This window comes from Osmia lignaria, chromosome 15 (genome assembly GCF_051020975.1).
Source record: "Osmia lignaria lignaria isolate PbOS001 chromosome 15, iyOsmLign1, whole genome shotgun sequence".
Lineage (NCBI taxonomy): Eukaryota > Metazoa > Arthropoda > Insecta > Hymenoptera > Megachilidae > Osmia > Osmia lignaria.
The window spans coordinates 2,637,459-2,652,499 of NC_135046.1; the positions used below are offsets into that span (position 1 = coordinate 2,637,459).

Sequence of the window (15,041 nt, forward strand, 5' to 3'; positions counted from 1 at the left end):
CTACACCAAGGAAACGACCATTCGTACGGTCGATGAATTATCGAACGGCGAGTAAGTTCCCGCCGACGTATTTCAGACAGCCCGGGAAAATCACTGACGAAACGGTTTTAAATATATACAGAGAGACCCCACCCCGATCGCTGTCCAACTGTCGATCACCTTTCGTCAATGGTTACAGAAACCGCTAACTAACAAAGCGTGGGATTTCTAATCTTCTGAATTGTTCAGCAGGGATGAAAATTTGTATCTTTCGCCAATTTCCAATGAAAGATTATTAACGCATTATCCCAGCGGCTATAAATAAAATAGATATGCGCTGCCACTTTATAATTAACAATAACTAAAGATTAAAAGGTGTAACCTTTCTTTTCAATTTCCTCTTAATTAAAGTATATATCTAACTGAGTTATATATGAATTTATAATAATCAAACCATTTTCTTCAACAGCCGATACCGTCAAAAAGCTTATTAATAGGCTTCCGGTAGATAAAGTGTTAATTATTTTTTTTTCAAGACGCAATTAGACCTTCGGTGATCAGAGTCTCAACATTTATCCGAAAAGCAGTACATTGCTTTAGTTTCAACGGTTCCACCGAAAATGAGCTTTTATCGGGCTGACGTTTGATTTACGAATTTACAAGAGGCTACTACAAAAACGACGATTCACCACTGTCAAAGTGGCGAGCTGCTTGAGAAATTGAAAGACAGAGAGTGTAAGAAGGAAAAGGACAACTCGCGTTGGCGAACATCCTCTCTTTGTGCTTACATTCATCGCTACGCATCATTTCTAAATGACTCTGTAGAAGGAAAGAGGGATGATCAAAGATCGTCTCGGGATAAATGGTAACACGGTTCCAAACGCCGGTCAACAACCGGGCGCATACAAGATTATACAAGTCTATAAGTTCTACGATAAAAATTACTTTCTAACATACGATACCTACTATTAGATCATTCTAAAAGTTCGTTATGTAAAAGACATGAACTTTTAGGATAACCTAATAATAATTATTAAACTTAGATGAAGAAGAAGAAACTGTGAAATACTTTGACATTATAATTAGCATATCACCAAAATGACTGGCTTTAGAATTCTTATTTTAAATTGCTGAATTTATTGAGATGCTTTGTTGAAACGTATGTTCACTTTTGTTGAGATAAAGAATTGTATATACTAGTATATGCTTCATTCTTTATTTATTTATTTGTCTACTTTATTTTTAAGTTGAAAGTAAGTATACGCCGAGATCCGGTAGTTCCAGCGTTAACACGTTTTATGCTGCGTGAAACTTACGGTACATGACTAATGTAATTTCATGGCAACGCCTAATTATAGATAATTACAATTCAAAGTTCAATCGTTCACGGCAAATCATCGAGTGATTTAAAGAATTCTTAAAAAAATTTGTGCTGCTATGTAACATCTACAGGATTTTACAAATGATTTTTAATTAAAATCGCTATTTAAGTAATATCGATAATAGTGATATAAAACCGATTATGATTTTTTAAAACTCGCGGCAGTCGACGCGTTACGATTCTGATGCCAATAAACAGAGTAAACGATCAATAACTCATGCGTCGTACAACGCGTTAAACGTCAAAATACATAAATAACGATGTAGATAAAAATTAAACACGAAGAAGCATGGAGGAGCAAAACGATGATCGCGTTGCAATAATTAAGTGGAGTTTTCTTATTACCCCCGCTCCGTATATAACTTTACGACGACGCGTAAAACGCGTGTAAAACGGCCCGGTGAAAAGTGCACGAAATTATAACATTTTCATAAATAAATCCGCGTTGTTGGTGTAAACGGGCCTCGCTTGCGTATGCAAGACGATCGGTTTTATTTCACTGGTACATGCGCGCCGGTGACCGAAGTTTTCAACGCGGAACTACATTCAACTTGGCAGATTTATCGCGCCCGTGGAAATTATACCAAGATCTTGCAACCTCTGCACTTGGAAAATATGTAACGATACAACACGTGCACACCACGATAATATATGTACATATATATTTTTTTTTACAGTTTCTCCTTCTCCTCGTGAATGATATTATAATTAAAAAAAAGAGGCTGCAGTTCCATGTTTCACCGGCCGTAGAACAAAAATTAAGTTATGTCCTCTGATAGATCTCGACGAGTCCTATCGAATGAGCCTAGTCCCAGGTTGCGCAAACGAATAATGAGAAAGTTATAATCGGTTGAATTTTTGTATTTTTTACTTAAAAGGAAGTTTAAAGTTCCTATTTATAATAGCGGTTCAGTAGCGTATAGGTTAAGGCATAATCGCATTTCCTCTCTCGACCTTTTCCATTTGCGCAACCTGAGACTAGGCTCAGATGCAAATATTGTCCTATTTTGGAGGCGATGAAACACGGAACTGTATCCAAAGAAGAAATTAGAAGTACTATCTCACCGATAATATGGTGGTACTTCTCGACGAACTGAGCGGTGCTTTGAATTCCCATTAGTGCCACGTCGATGTTCGAATACCAGGTTGTGGAATATCGTGGCTCCGTTTCCATCCAGCTAACACCAGACATCTGCACCGATCCTCACATTATTTCAATCGGCTCGAATAATTTTCTTTTTCAACCACTTGAATACACTTTTATCCGTCTAAGGGAAAGTTAAAACCGCTTGGACGATCGATCACTCCCCGTCTGACCATGCACTGGCTTCAACCACTTTCTCCACTACATTCGCTTCAGGGATTCACTGATGAAAGATCACCTCGACCACTTTCGATCCCGCGCCTCGCCGTATCGGAAACGAAGCACTTGTCGATACTCTCGACACGAGTCACAACTTCTCTGTCGATCGGTACCGCCGCTGAAAAGCGACTATCGTTCACCACCGTTTCCTGTAATTTAAATATTTGCGGTCAGACACCGTGTGTAACAGGATACTCCATGCGCGATTCAATTTGTTGCAACTTTCTTGCAGGGCAGCGTTTAAAGTTGGTCCGTTCGATATAAATTAGAAAAACAAAGTGCATAAGAGAGTGGTAAAGTAATAGCGGAGCGCAGGAAGACGGTGAGAATAGAACAATATACAATTGTCGGAACACGCACGGCGAAGTTCCATGAAATTTATCAAGGCTAACAGTCGGCTAACGATTAATGAATCCTTTAAACTACGCGAAATCTTTCTGGCCGATGCTCCTGCTGCGTTCCCATTAACGCGAAAACACGCGGGAATTCCGCTGTTCGGACGAGTTAATATAACGTCGAGACAAAGCAAACGCGAAGGGATGGTTTTCGACAGAAAAACACGCTTGCGCGCACCGTTTAATGAAGTGCTACTGGAAACATTGCCCCTTTTGATCGGACGTTTCTACCAGCCCTGCCTTTGTGTACAAACTCACGCCTCCCTAATATCATACTGCATTAATACACAGGATGCATAATAACGGCGATGCATTGTTACTCTTGCGTTACAAGCTTCTCGTCTTTCGCGCCGCTCGTTTCCCTACCAGCATCGAAATATCGTGAAAGTCTAAACATCGGGGGTCTGGTTCTCAGGTTACCCCGTTGTACCAGTGAATTTCGCACGAAATACAGTCGCCGTTCGGCGACATACTGTCTAGATCGAACGGTGGGACATGGATCGGAAAAGCTCGAGACCTAGCGTTCCGTTCGAGCCGGCGCTGATTACCTCTATTTTTACGCGAACACTAGTGTCGCACGCGTGGCCACACCTGATACGAGTATCCTTTCAAGGAAATCACCTTCTGTAACCGTATATCGCACGCACAGCGAGTAAGCCGCGTAACGCGACGCTATGTCAAACGCGACACACCGTGGCCGTACCTTATTCCAGAACTGGCTTAATAAATCATCCAACGGGGGGATCCAATCGGTGTCCTGGCGGCGGGCATAACGCGCGACCTTAAGACCGGCACCCACGTGTCACCTGGCACAAACACACGGTTCGCGTTAGACCGGTGCGAATTGGAGAACGGAGAACGATGGTTGCAATCGGTGCACCAGCGGACGGCCCCGCGACGCGTATCGTAACTACGACGCCTCCTCCGTTAATGCGTCCGTCTACTGGCAGCGAACCGCGACCACCAGCATCACCAGCACACGAGCAGGAGAACGGCTATGTTGCGAGGACGGTGCACGATCAACGACTGCTGAAAGGGAGAGCGCGCACCGACTGCTCGCGACCGATAGCCATTGCCAGAGCGCTGGGACTCTCGCGAGTTTATTTTAAAACCGCTGTCCTTCCAACACGTACGACCATCCTGCGACACGCTCGTTGTTTAACGCCGAGAGTCGGTACCGTGTAATCGGGCTTCTTGGCAAACCACGGCAAGTGTCAACCGAACACCGTCCCCTTGCTTCCATGGAAACACCGGAGCAAGGGTTACCCAGAACCTTTATTTTTTCCCTATTTACGCGCTCGGGGAAAGGGTGATGCGGTTGAGAAAGGGCTTTCTCGAGCTCGAACAATTTGATTTATTATAGTAGAACAACTGGACGTAGGTGGATTTCTTGTTAGAAAATTTTAAAAGAATCATCTGTTGTTTCATCGACACGGTAGTGGATCGAAGGTAAAAATAATGACCCACATGGTAGCTACGTACCAACGAGTCTCGCTAGTCGAACGCTGTACCGATAGGTACTGTGTCATCGGGTTTCTTGGCAGGTCTCACTCAGATTCACGCGACGAAACGTGACGAGTGTCAAGTTGACGATGGCCGCGTGATTCTACAAATTGCGGCTAATTTTTAGGATCGTTTGCCCGCAACGTAATAGAAAGGTGAAAGTAGAACTTCGATCCACGAACTCTAACAAGGACACTCGAAAAATTACTAACTATTGTACACGTCAAAACACACCGATAGAAATCCATCGGATAAGAAATACAGTCGGGGATTAAAAATCGCGACTTTTCATTTAAGAACGTGATTAGTTATGATTTTTGGTGAAAAGTCGCGATTTAATTTTCAGCATACACATAACATATTTGAATCTACGAAAGACATATTTTAAATTTTCATTATAGACTCGCATAAAAATTACCTTTCACTACTTTTTTTCAGGATTTCAACAAATTGCAATTTTTTAAAACGATAGAAGCGCATAATTTTGATAAATTAATTTCTATTAATTTTATTTGGTCCAATTTTAATTGAGATATTCTGTTTTAAACAGTGTCCACTTATTTTTGTTCCCGATTATATCTAGATAAGATACGATGAAAAGATAAAGACGATAATATTCGCGTGTACTAGCGATGATCAAGTTCAGTCGCCCTAACGAGCACGTTTTAACCAACGAATTTCACTAGTCACGCGAATACCTGTGTTACGCGCGTGGTACTCGCTTTTGAACGTCCATATTTAGAGGCAGTCTAATTATAATGGGAATATAGAAATAGTGTTCTATAAGCGAGCAGTCGGTTGGTACGCCCGCTACGCGTTATCTCGTGCAAACTGGCACCGCGTTTGCGGACTTCTTGGCAGATGAGGCGCGCGACATAACACGAGAACCGTCAACTTGTCGGCAAATTCGAGACTGCTCTCGAGATCGGAAAATGTCACGACTGTATAAATAACGAACACCGGTATTATGAGCCGGTCCGCGGTTACAGGTGAGCCTCTCCCTCAAGGGTGCAAGCGTGAAATCGACGCGCGTTCAACGTTCGTCAACGCGTTCGCTTTAACTAGCAGATTACTAACGAGGATTTTGGCAGCTTTCGTACGGTGTAACGGGATCTTGGTTCGTTTGTCGACCAACTCACGGCTAATTGAATTGAAAAATCGTGCAGAGCGCCGCGCGGCGGTCGCGTTAATTAGGCGAACGCTCGGTTGTATTAATTTTTCATTAGATTAGTTAAGTTCACTGCCAAGTTGTAGTTTTAACATTGACGAAATCTTGTTTTCAGAGTCACAATTTCCAGCGGTTTGCTTAATCTGATTTACCCGTGAAAATAATTATCTACGAATTACCTCGAAACTCTGTTCGAAAATGAAAAGCTTCGTTTCCTCTAAACGCGTTTCTTCTTCGCCCGTGACTTTGATCGTTGTTCAGACAATAACCCTAGTTTTGCAAGAATTTATTATTCTTCGAATATATATACATATATTTTTCGCTGTTAGGCGAGAAGATTTTGAAAGGAGGCTAATAAACGTCGCGCCTATTCAAAGTGCTGGAAGTTCGAGGAAATCCGAAAACGGAGGTGTGACAGCCACTTCGAAACTCGTGTTCTCGGGATTTTGAACCGTAGCCCTAACATCTACCAAAGAGTTTTCGGTGAACAAAGGATTGCTGAATCAGTTCGTCCCATGGAATGAATCGGTAGTTGTGGGAAACCGAAAGGTTTTGTGAAACGGTGGACGTTCTAAAATCGTCTTTGAAGTCTGGAAATATTTTGACAACGATTAAGTAGTTTCTGGGCAATGTTTTGATGTTCGCGCAAATAAGTATACATGTGTACGTCAGGATGTACCATAATTCATAGATAAATTCAGAAATAATGCGTTCGCTGACGTGGGAATCATCGATGACTAACGCTGATTAATAACGCTATTAATAACAGTATTGATGTTTTATTTTGATCCCCTTGGTAGATTTATCGTTAACATTAATAATTATCATATATAGGAAAAATTAAATAAATGGTGAGCAATGTTTAGCTAATGTTTATACGTAAACATGAATCCCTGGAAAATCACGCGTGACAGTAAAAAACACGAAAGAAAGAGAAAGGAAAAACAAGAATCACGAGGAATTAATTTGACGGTACAAACGTCCGTAACGATACAGAACAGTCACTTTACGTCCCGCGAAAAGACCTCCACGATCCTCTGTACTTTATGCTGAAATCCCTGATTCTCCCTCGTTTCTTTAAATCAACTTTTCTTGTTACGTATTTAAATTCTACCGTAAATTCGAAAACACGAATAATATAAATATTTCATTGAAATAAACAGAGGAATTTATATTTAAAAATATTAAGTATTTTTCTTATTTTTCAAGTATCTAATAGGGGTATTTTTCTTTTTAAAAATTCACCCAGAATTTGTAAAGCAAAGCAAGCATAAAGTTGCCGTGAAAACGAATGAGGGTAGCAGGTCCGCGGGAGGACGATAAAGCGTTCAGAAGGAAGGACGACTCTCGATGACGTTAAAATGGCGAAGAAAAAAGGGCGGCCTCGACGATCCGGCTTAACTCGCGCCAGTAATTTTACGCTTTGTACGGCAGCTTGAGCGAAGAAACCGTGTTAGTTCCGCGAATTCTCATTTCCACCCCCCCTCGAGAAGAGGATTATTTTTGCCGTTCGCGGTGGCGGGTATGCGGATCGTGGACGTGTGCCGTTGTAAAGTCAAAACACGGAGGGGTGGGGCTGGCACCCTATATCAAACGTTTAATTGGGTGCTACGTCGTCCGACGGGAATGTGAATGCCGGTATAAATTTAATAAGACATTCAGTTCTCGGGCGCACATTATCTCGCCATGAAACGAATGATTTTTAATTTAATGCCAGGACCGAACAATTTGTCTCCTGAGAAACTGATTCGCCGACGTTTTTAATCGACAAACTACTCTGCGCAGGGTGATTATGAGTACAAGAACTGTGAAAAGGTAATTTTACGATTGCATTCATTTTTTCTGTTAATGATCTTTTCATTTTTTTAAATAATATAATCATGGAGGAAAAAATTATTTTCTTTTTCTAATAAACTTAGAACTAGTTCTATACACATGCACCGTGTAGTCACTTTTCGGTGACGTTCTAGGATTTCGCACTAACGAATGCTAATGGGCCTGCTGCTATTTCGATGAAGCTTGTCTGCTTCCTGTTCAAGAAATGAGTAGGCGACAGTCGACCGACACTATCTGTCTTCTACCTATACGATTTTAGTTTTCCAATTGCACAGACTTCTGGAAGATGCGTCATGCCTGATTAACGATGTTCTCATACTCGGAATACGATTTCTATTAAGAAGTGGATCGAAGTGGAGCAGTCTGTCGATTTTCTTGAATCATCTTGTTCGTCTGAAATATTAAATCAACTCCCTCTGGTAGAAAATTAAATATATATGTATTTAAAATGAACAGGGCGAATAACATTTGGTAATTGCGTTTACTGCATTCATTTCTAAAGTACCAGCAACACGATCAAACGTTTCAGCGGCAAGCAGATGGGTCTCGGGGTTAAAAGCCTCTCGGTAAGTAGAAAATAATACACGGATTAATTTGCAACATGCTGCGGCACTTTCTTTGTCAGCGGGTTCTTTTATCAGTCGACGTTTTCGCGCAAGTTCATTCAATCCTTTTTCTCTTCTGGTTGAGTCATACGCGCGAAGAATGCAGAAGTTCGAAAAAAAGAAGAGGCAAAGACAAGTAACTTAATGTCAGTAACGCCACGTTTCTCTGCAACCCCGTGGGTACACGTGCTGCTTTTGGTCAGATCCGTTGTTGTCTTGTCTTTAACCGGGAACAATAATTCTTTCCCGGACGAAATTTACGGTGCACATCTTGTCAACGATTTTTATCGACTCTGTACGGGGTCACAGTTGTTCCTCCCTGCTTTTTTCTTTCGTTCCCTTTTCGAGTTCGTCTTTCGAGCTTGCAGCCATAGAAACGTGGCACGAACGACGAAGAAATACAGTTCGGCGATAAATTATTGTCACCGTTCACGACCGTCTCGTGAATTTGATCCATTGTTCCAAATTACAAAAATTTTCCTTCCTCTGAGGAATACACTTTGTTATCCTGAAATTTTGTAACTTGATTTTTGGAAAGTATAATTCTTCATTTACTATAAATAGAATAATTTTGTTAACATCGAGTTAACGTTCAATTTTTTAAGAAAACGAATTTGATACTGCAGAATTTTTCATCGTTTCCAAGTCATAAGTTTGTTCAAAGAATCCTGAAAAAATATAATTCTAGATTTAATGGTTCAGACAAAATTTCTAATAATACCCATAAAGCCCAGTAATAAATCATGGTGGTTCATCGTGGCTCTCGAAAAAATTCAGTTTCTCGAAAATCAAAGATGAGATAACGAGCGGAGTGTTTCGTAAAAAAACGTTCGAGTCACCTTGTTTGATCGGAGGGAAAAACGAGGAAGTGGCAACGAGAAAAGGAGATTCACAGGCTGCCAGTCACCAGGATCGTCTTCGGCATCGACCTCGAAGCGTATCCCATTGGCTGTCTGTCGATGTACAGCGAAGCAGAGAGTTGGTGTTCGCTCGTCGACGAACAACGTCACGGTTCTATTCCTGGCGACGTGGACGCAGCGATATCTTTAGAGCAACCATCGGTACAGTCCGTTTTCGAGCTTTCCATCCTACAGGACGGAAGCTTTGCCAGAGATTGAAGGAAGACAAGAAAAATGATGCATTTTCATCGATTATCGTATCGTTAAACCCGGTGTTTCATTGATTACTGGAGTCTTTTTCCCTCGGATCGCTATTTTCTTAAGGGATAACTCATACTCGATACCGTACAATATTCGTCCATTGTTCAGTTTCAAACACGAGGCTGAATAAATAAAATTTTATGTTAATTTTTAATCTAGAGATTATGGAAAGATAATTTGAATGAAATGAATGAGAAGAGGAAAGGTTAATAGTGTAATACGTGGCTCTTCGCCATCCTTCTCCCTATTTGATCTACTGCTTCGTATATTAATCACAATTTTGTAGCTGTTAATTTGGCACAATTTATTACAGAAACTTAAACGTAATTCTATTAGCTCCTATTAATTATAAAGTGAAGCGTAAGCTTACAAATGTGATATATCTCACCATCGATGTATCGAAACAGTTTTACGAGGAAGCGTAGACGTTCCTATCTATTTCCATCGTGATTTTTAATTTGGAATATTCGGAATATAATAAAAAGCATCGAAGATACTTGTATAAAGAACGTCGAATATCTTTGTCTGACGATTTATAAAGCGAACACGAAATCTGAATGGAATTCGCTCGATCGTGTCCCCTGATCGAAGACAGCACGGATTCCGGAAAGAGAGTGACCGAACTTTGGAATTGATGTACAATCTGAAAATAAAGCGAGCGCGAATTCGCTGTAAATTGCAGCCGATGTCTAGTCCCTACATTGAACTATCTGTTGGTGTTGGAACACGGCCAATCGCCGATGAAAAAGTAGGAATGAGAATAAGATTGATGCCGTGAAAACCATTAGACACGAATCGCCGCTAATATGCAAAACGCAAAAATGAAAAAAGAAGAAGGAAAAATTCGTACAAATATCTTACAACGTAGCTGCAAACATTTTATATATACTTTACGTTCTCGGAGGAGCAATATTTTTGAATAAAAGTGAAGGGTTACGTATAGAGGAAATGATAATTAGTAGAAAGTGATACATTTTTCTTTCTCAACCGGACGATTGACTACGTCAAACTGAAATATTGACCTGGAAAATGGATAGCTTTTATTGACAGTGGCAGCGAGCCAAAAGCAATAATCTCAAGCGGACGGTGCCATCTTGTGTTAATACGTGGCATCTTTGTTTGCAATTGTAAACGCGTGAACAGTATCGGTCTATGACTATTTATTGGACAATGTTTGCTTGCACAGTCGACGTTGCAACTTAAAATCGTTCTACCTTTTGACCATTCTCCAGGCAGAACTTGTAAAACCGTCCTATAGCTTGTTTCAGCTGACGAAATTACTAAACTGACGGGTTGCTGTTACAACCATTTGTTATACCAGAGTAATTATATATTCGAAGCAAAATAGTACATTATATGGAATATGAAAGAAACAAGCGCGCTGAATAATTTGAAAAGACATGAAACGCCTGAACGTGGCCGCACTCTTAGCAATTTGGATTCTTTCGTTTAATCGACGAAATTCCGTGGTGTTCTGTAACCTTCAGTCATTAAGATCCATCAAAATGTCTTTTACAAAATAGTACAAATTAAGGAAAAAGAAAAACAGGAAAACATGACGTAGTTCACCAATTTACTCTTCGATATTCTGATTTTTCCGAGATAAATCTTACAATTAGCACAGAAGACTAAAAATGGATTGTACACAGCAATGCAAGTGCAGAAACTTGAATAAATTCCAGATCAATGAAATAAAAATTACCGGTGTAAAAATTCTGTAACTGCAAAACCACGTTTCATGCAGTTAAAAATAAAAGGCACCAGGATGGACCAATATCTTTCAACGTATAAAAAAGATTACGTCTGGCCTTCCACCAGATTGAGGCACGCCCCATCTTCGCTTCGCGAAGCCGACTCCTCTTGTCTCTGTAAATCGAGTTCCCGTGAATTAAAAGTGATTAATCTTTGCGGAGATGCTCAAGATTGGAGTAGAATCGGTCCCATGGGACGTCTTTTGGATGCGAAATTGTATCCTGCGAAAACTGGGCCGTCTGCGGAATCCGAGGCGACGAAATTTGACCAACCGAGCGCCTATATGAAGAAGGTATATCGTTCGTGATCGAAACACATCAATTTTGTTACGTGGAAACGTTCCTTTCAGTTGGAAGAGAAATATCCTAATCTATATGGAATTCTACAGAAAGCCCCCGTGGAGGAGATAATTAAACGCGTGGATGAGGATCGACTGAAGACGACCTATCAGGTGGATTATTCGGAGTCAGGTACAGTTTTGACGACCATAACATTGTTCGAGACATTTCAACCCTTCAGCATCGTGGGATGGCTCTTCTGAAAGGTTTTAGTATAGTGTAGTAAATCCAGATTCGTATACTTGTAGGAGCTAAAAGTATGACTGATACACCCACCGGACATTGTGCTGCTATCGAACGACCTGACAAACAAGATCTTCAGCGATCTGCTGATCAACGTAAGCATGATATAGATAAAGGTCAGAAAGCTGCGAAGAAAAAAACAGTAAAGAAAGAGGAAGAAGATTCTCAAGAAACGCGATTACCACCTTGGCGATCAGAGTATCAAGATAATATCGGTAGGCTAGGTGAAGCAATTCTGAAAGCGAGAATTCATCAGAAAAAGAAACAAGGACCAGCCTGGGAAACGGCTGTCTTATGAAAAATTATTTATTTTATAAACTTACAAATCGTGAAAGTCATACTTAAATTAAAACACAGTAATTATTTCTCAGTATCGTACAAAGGATAATTAATTAATACAAATTTGCAGGGTATTTACGCATAAAAGTTCTAAAATAATGAAGTTTAATAGATGTCCCAATAAATTATTGTAATTTAAAAAGTGCAATTAAATAATTAAACAAAATTATACAAATTTCGATAGTTACAACAACAATAATTTAGTTATTATATAATAGCAAAATAACTATATCAAAATAAACTAATTTGAATAGAACAATACAGAATTCGAGTATTCGCGAATAATTTATTGATATAAATTGCGATAATTGATTTCCTCGTTTTTGACTATGCTGACGATATAGATACGAATTAAAATAATATATTCCTTATTTATTCTGCTTTTATAACGATAATTTATTAAATACCATTAATATTTTATGTTTTTCTCGATCTTCTTTCCTATATTTCGGTGCTATAAATTGAAATAAGTAATCTTAACCTTATTTCAATATGGCGTTGATAATTTTCAACGAATCTTTTCGTTCTTTTAATGTTAAAGTTTCTAAGCAATTCGAAGTTTCTACCAATATCTGTGATTGGTCATTCTATTATGGCGTCCTTCCATTCCGACCAATCAGATTCATCGTTGAAAGGTGAGGTGTGCGGAGTGTGGCGTAGTGCATTAGTCCTCTCCGAAGCTTCATCCGTTTTTCACGTGTCTGCAACAGGTAAGGTTAAATTATCTTCAAATATTAAATTAAATTGCCGATCGTGTGTTAAAAGTACAAAAAACAGAAAGAAGCATCGAAGAGAAGTCTGAATTCTTGATCTTTGATATTAATTCGGCGTTCTCTTCAAAAATACGTGAGTTGACAATTTTTGCTCTCGTCATGAATGTTTATAACCAATTTATTATCGCCAATAAGAGTGGAATAGTAGAATCTGAATTATTTTCTCTTTTATATCGTTAAGTTCCTAAATATTATTGAATGTTTTTAGTACTGTTTCACACAATTTGTTGTTTTTAATTTAATAACCTTTCTTCTTGAGCATCGTAATATGTATTATGAGACTTCGCGTACGTGCTTCGGTACCGGGCGACAGCGGAACCGAATAGTACCGAATAGAGACGACAGGTTTTCGTCGGCATGGAAGCTCAAGCCATTTGTTTCGCGAATGCCGAAGTAATAAGACGTGTCGAGGGCGTCCTGTACGGGTAGTTCATAGGTATGCGCAGTTTACCTATTCAAATATTTTGCATAAATTATAAAGCTCGATCATTCGTTAATCATAATTTTATTGCTGTAGGTGAAATTTTAGTTACATAAATTTGTACTTCTTATTTGTTACAGATATCTCCTTGATACTGAGAAGATGCCATGCGATACGATACCATGGCATTTGATATTGGTTTCAAACACAATTTCGTAAAGAATTGGTAACGTTTTGATTTATTGTAATCAATTAGTAATATTCATTACTTTTTTTGTTGAGTCGTTGTTAATTATAAGCATTTCTGATAATTAATTATTGGTACCAAAATCAAGGAAGGAAAGATAAGAAGAATGTTTTTTTCTTTGATCAATTTATAGAAAAAGAAAAATTAATTTTTTATTTTATTGAATAATTTTAACTAGTAGTTTCATGCATCTGTTGTAAATTAGAAAAAAATTGAAACAGTTTGTATTTTACTGCAGATAATTGCTTCTCTTCTGCAATTATTTAATTATATTTTGATTATTTTAAACAATCTGTTTTCCTTAAATCGTAGTAAATGTATTATAATATACAGCTTTCAGTACAAGTTTAAATAAAAATAGAATCACGTTATTAAATTACATGCTGTTTAAGCATGATTAATTATTGAACTTTGTTTATTGAAAAGAATTTAGACAATTTATAAATCACGACGTAATAACATTTACAACAATGTTTAGTATGCTTACAATTTTAACAACAGAAATCCTCTACTTTAATAAAATAGTCTATTATATTTATTTAACAATGATTTTCTATTGTTGTAATATTTATTGAAATAATTATCAACAATTATTTAAAATGTTTCATTATTACGGTATCATATAGGATCAATATTCAATTTCAGAAATATTCGTGTTCGTTGAAAATATTTCATGAACACTGATATTTCCATTTACACATATTAACAATATTTCCTTAACGAACGCTCAATAAGAAGAATGTTTATTTTTCTTTGTGTGTATCCATCCATCCCATACCTCCCTCCTCATTAATCTTTTCTTCCAGGAATTGTTGTGGCCGCGCGCAAGGCGGTCGGTAGAGTCAGTGTTTGCACGTACATACTTCTAATGTTTTGATTTTGTCAAGGGTGAACTGGCCCTGAATAGAGTTGCGTTTGTACAAATAGGAATCACGCGAAAGTAGAGTCAGTGTTTGCTTCGTATTATAAAATATTTTCTAGAGCATCGCGGCTCTGATTTTTCTTTTTCCATCGCGAAAGTAGAGTCTCTATAATTGTTCGCCGGAATTTATTCACGGGCGCGTTACCAGTACTTTATATCTTTAATTTTATTTTTAATTTTTTTTGTTTTATTTGCTCAATATATCCGGTATTAGAGTCACGGCACCACTGAAGAGGAGTCTTGGGCGATGCTCCACAAGGAAAGAGTGTAAGTATCGTATTACTTTATATAATTAATTTTAATTAAAATAGAATAATTTACAATTTCAATACTTGATAATTGAGAGTTCTTCTTAATTGCTATTGCTAATTGCTAATATTTTATAAAATTCAATTTCATATATAATTTTATTAGAATAAAAATTGATAATTTGCAAAATTAACCGTAATTCTTTTTTGTTTTGTTACAGATGAATTTTTTGATTTTGCCGAGTCCCTGGATATCCTGATGATGGCTTTCTTCACGACGTCCGTCTTCTCCTACAAGGCAGCCTCCTACCTGGTGTTTGACTGTCGGAAGAAGAGTATATCTGCGAACGGTGAGTCGCATGTTTTAT

General features: G+C 38.5%; 1 protein-coding gene across 2 annotated transcripts; it reads left to right on the forward strand.

The window, feature by feature from the left end:
* Positions 1-10,784: 10,784 nt before the first annotated feature.
* Positions 10,785-12,218, forward strand: LOC117600192 (uncharacterized). 2 transcript variants are annotated; one of them, XM_034315259.2, is made up of 3 exons: positions 10,785-11,434; positions 11,492-11,612; positions 11,729-12,218. In XM_034315259.2, exons 1-3 carry the CDS (start codon positions 11,129-11,131, stop codon positions 12,019-12,021), a joined length of 720 nt encoding a protein of 239 aa, XP_034171150.1. In that variant the 5' UTR covers positions 10,785-11,128; the 3' UTR covers positions 12,022-12,218. The 2 variants fall into 2 exon arrangements, with proteins under 2 accessions (XP_034171150.1, XP_034171151.1); XM_034315260.2 differs by having other exon boundaries at positions 10,787-11,434; positions 11,531-11,612.
* The last annotated feature ends 2,823 nt before the right edge of the window (positions 12,219-15,041 follow it).

Coding starts and splice junctions, on each gene's coding strand:
- LOC117600192 (XM_034315259.2), top strand. CDS start 11,129: ATGCAGTTAAAAATAAAAGGCACCAGGATGGACCAATATCTTTCAACG. Junction 11,435..11,491: donor CGAGCGCCTATATGAAGAAG/GTATATCGTTCG, acceptor CGTTCCTTTCAG/TTGGAAGAGAAATATCCTAA. Junction 11,613..11,728: donor GGTGGATTATTCGGAGTCAG/GTACAGTTTTGA, acceptor GTATACTTGTAG/GAGCTAAAAGTATGACTGAT.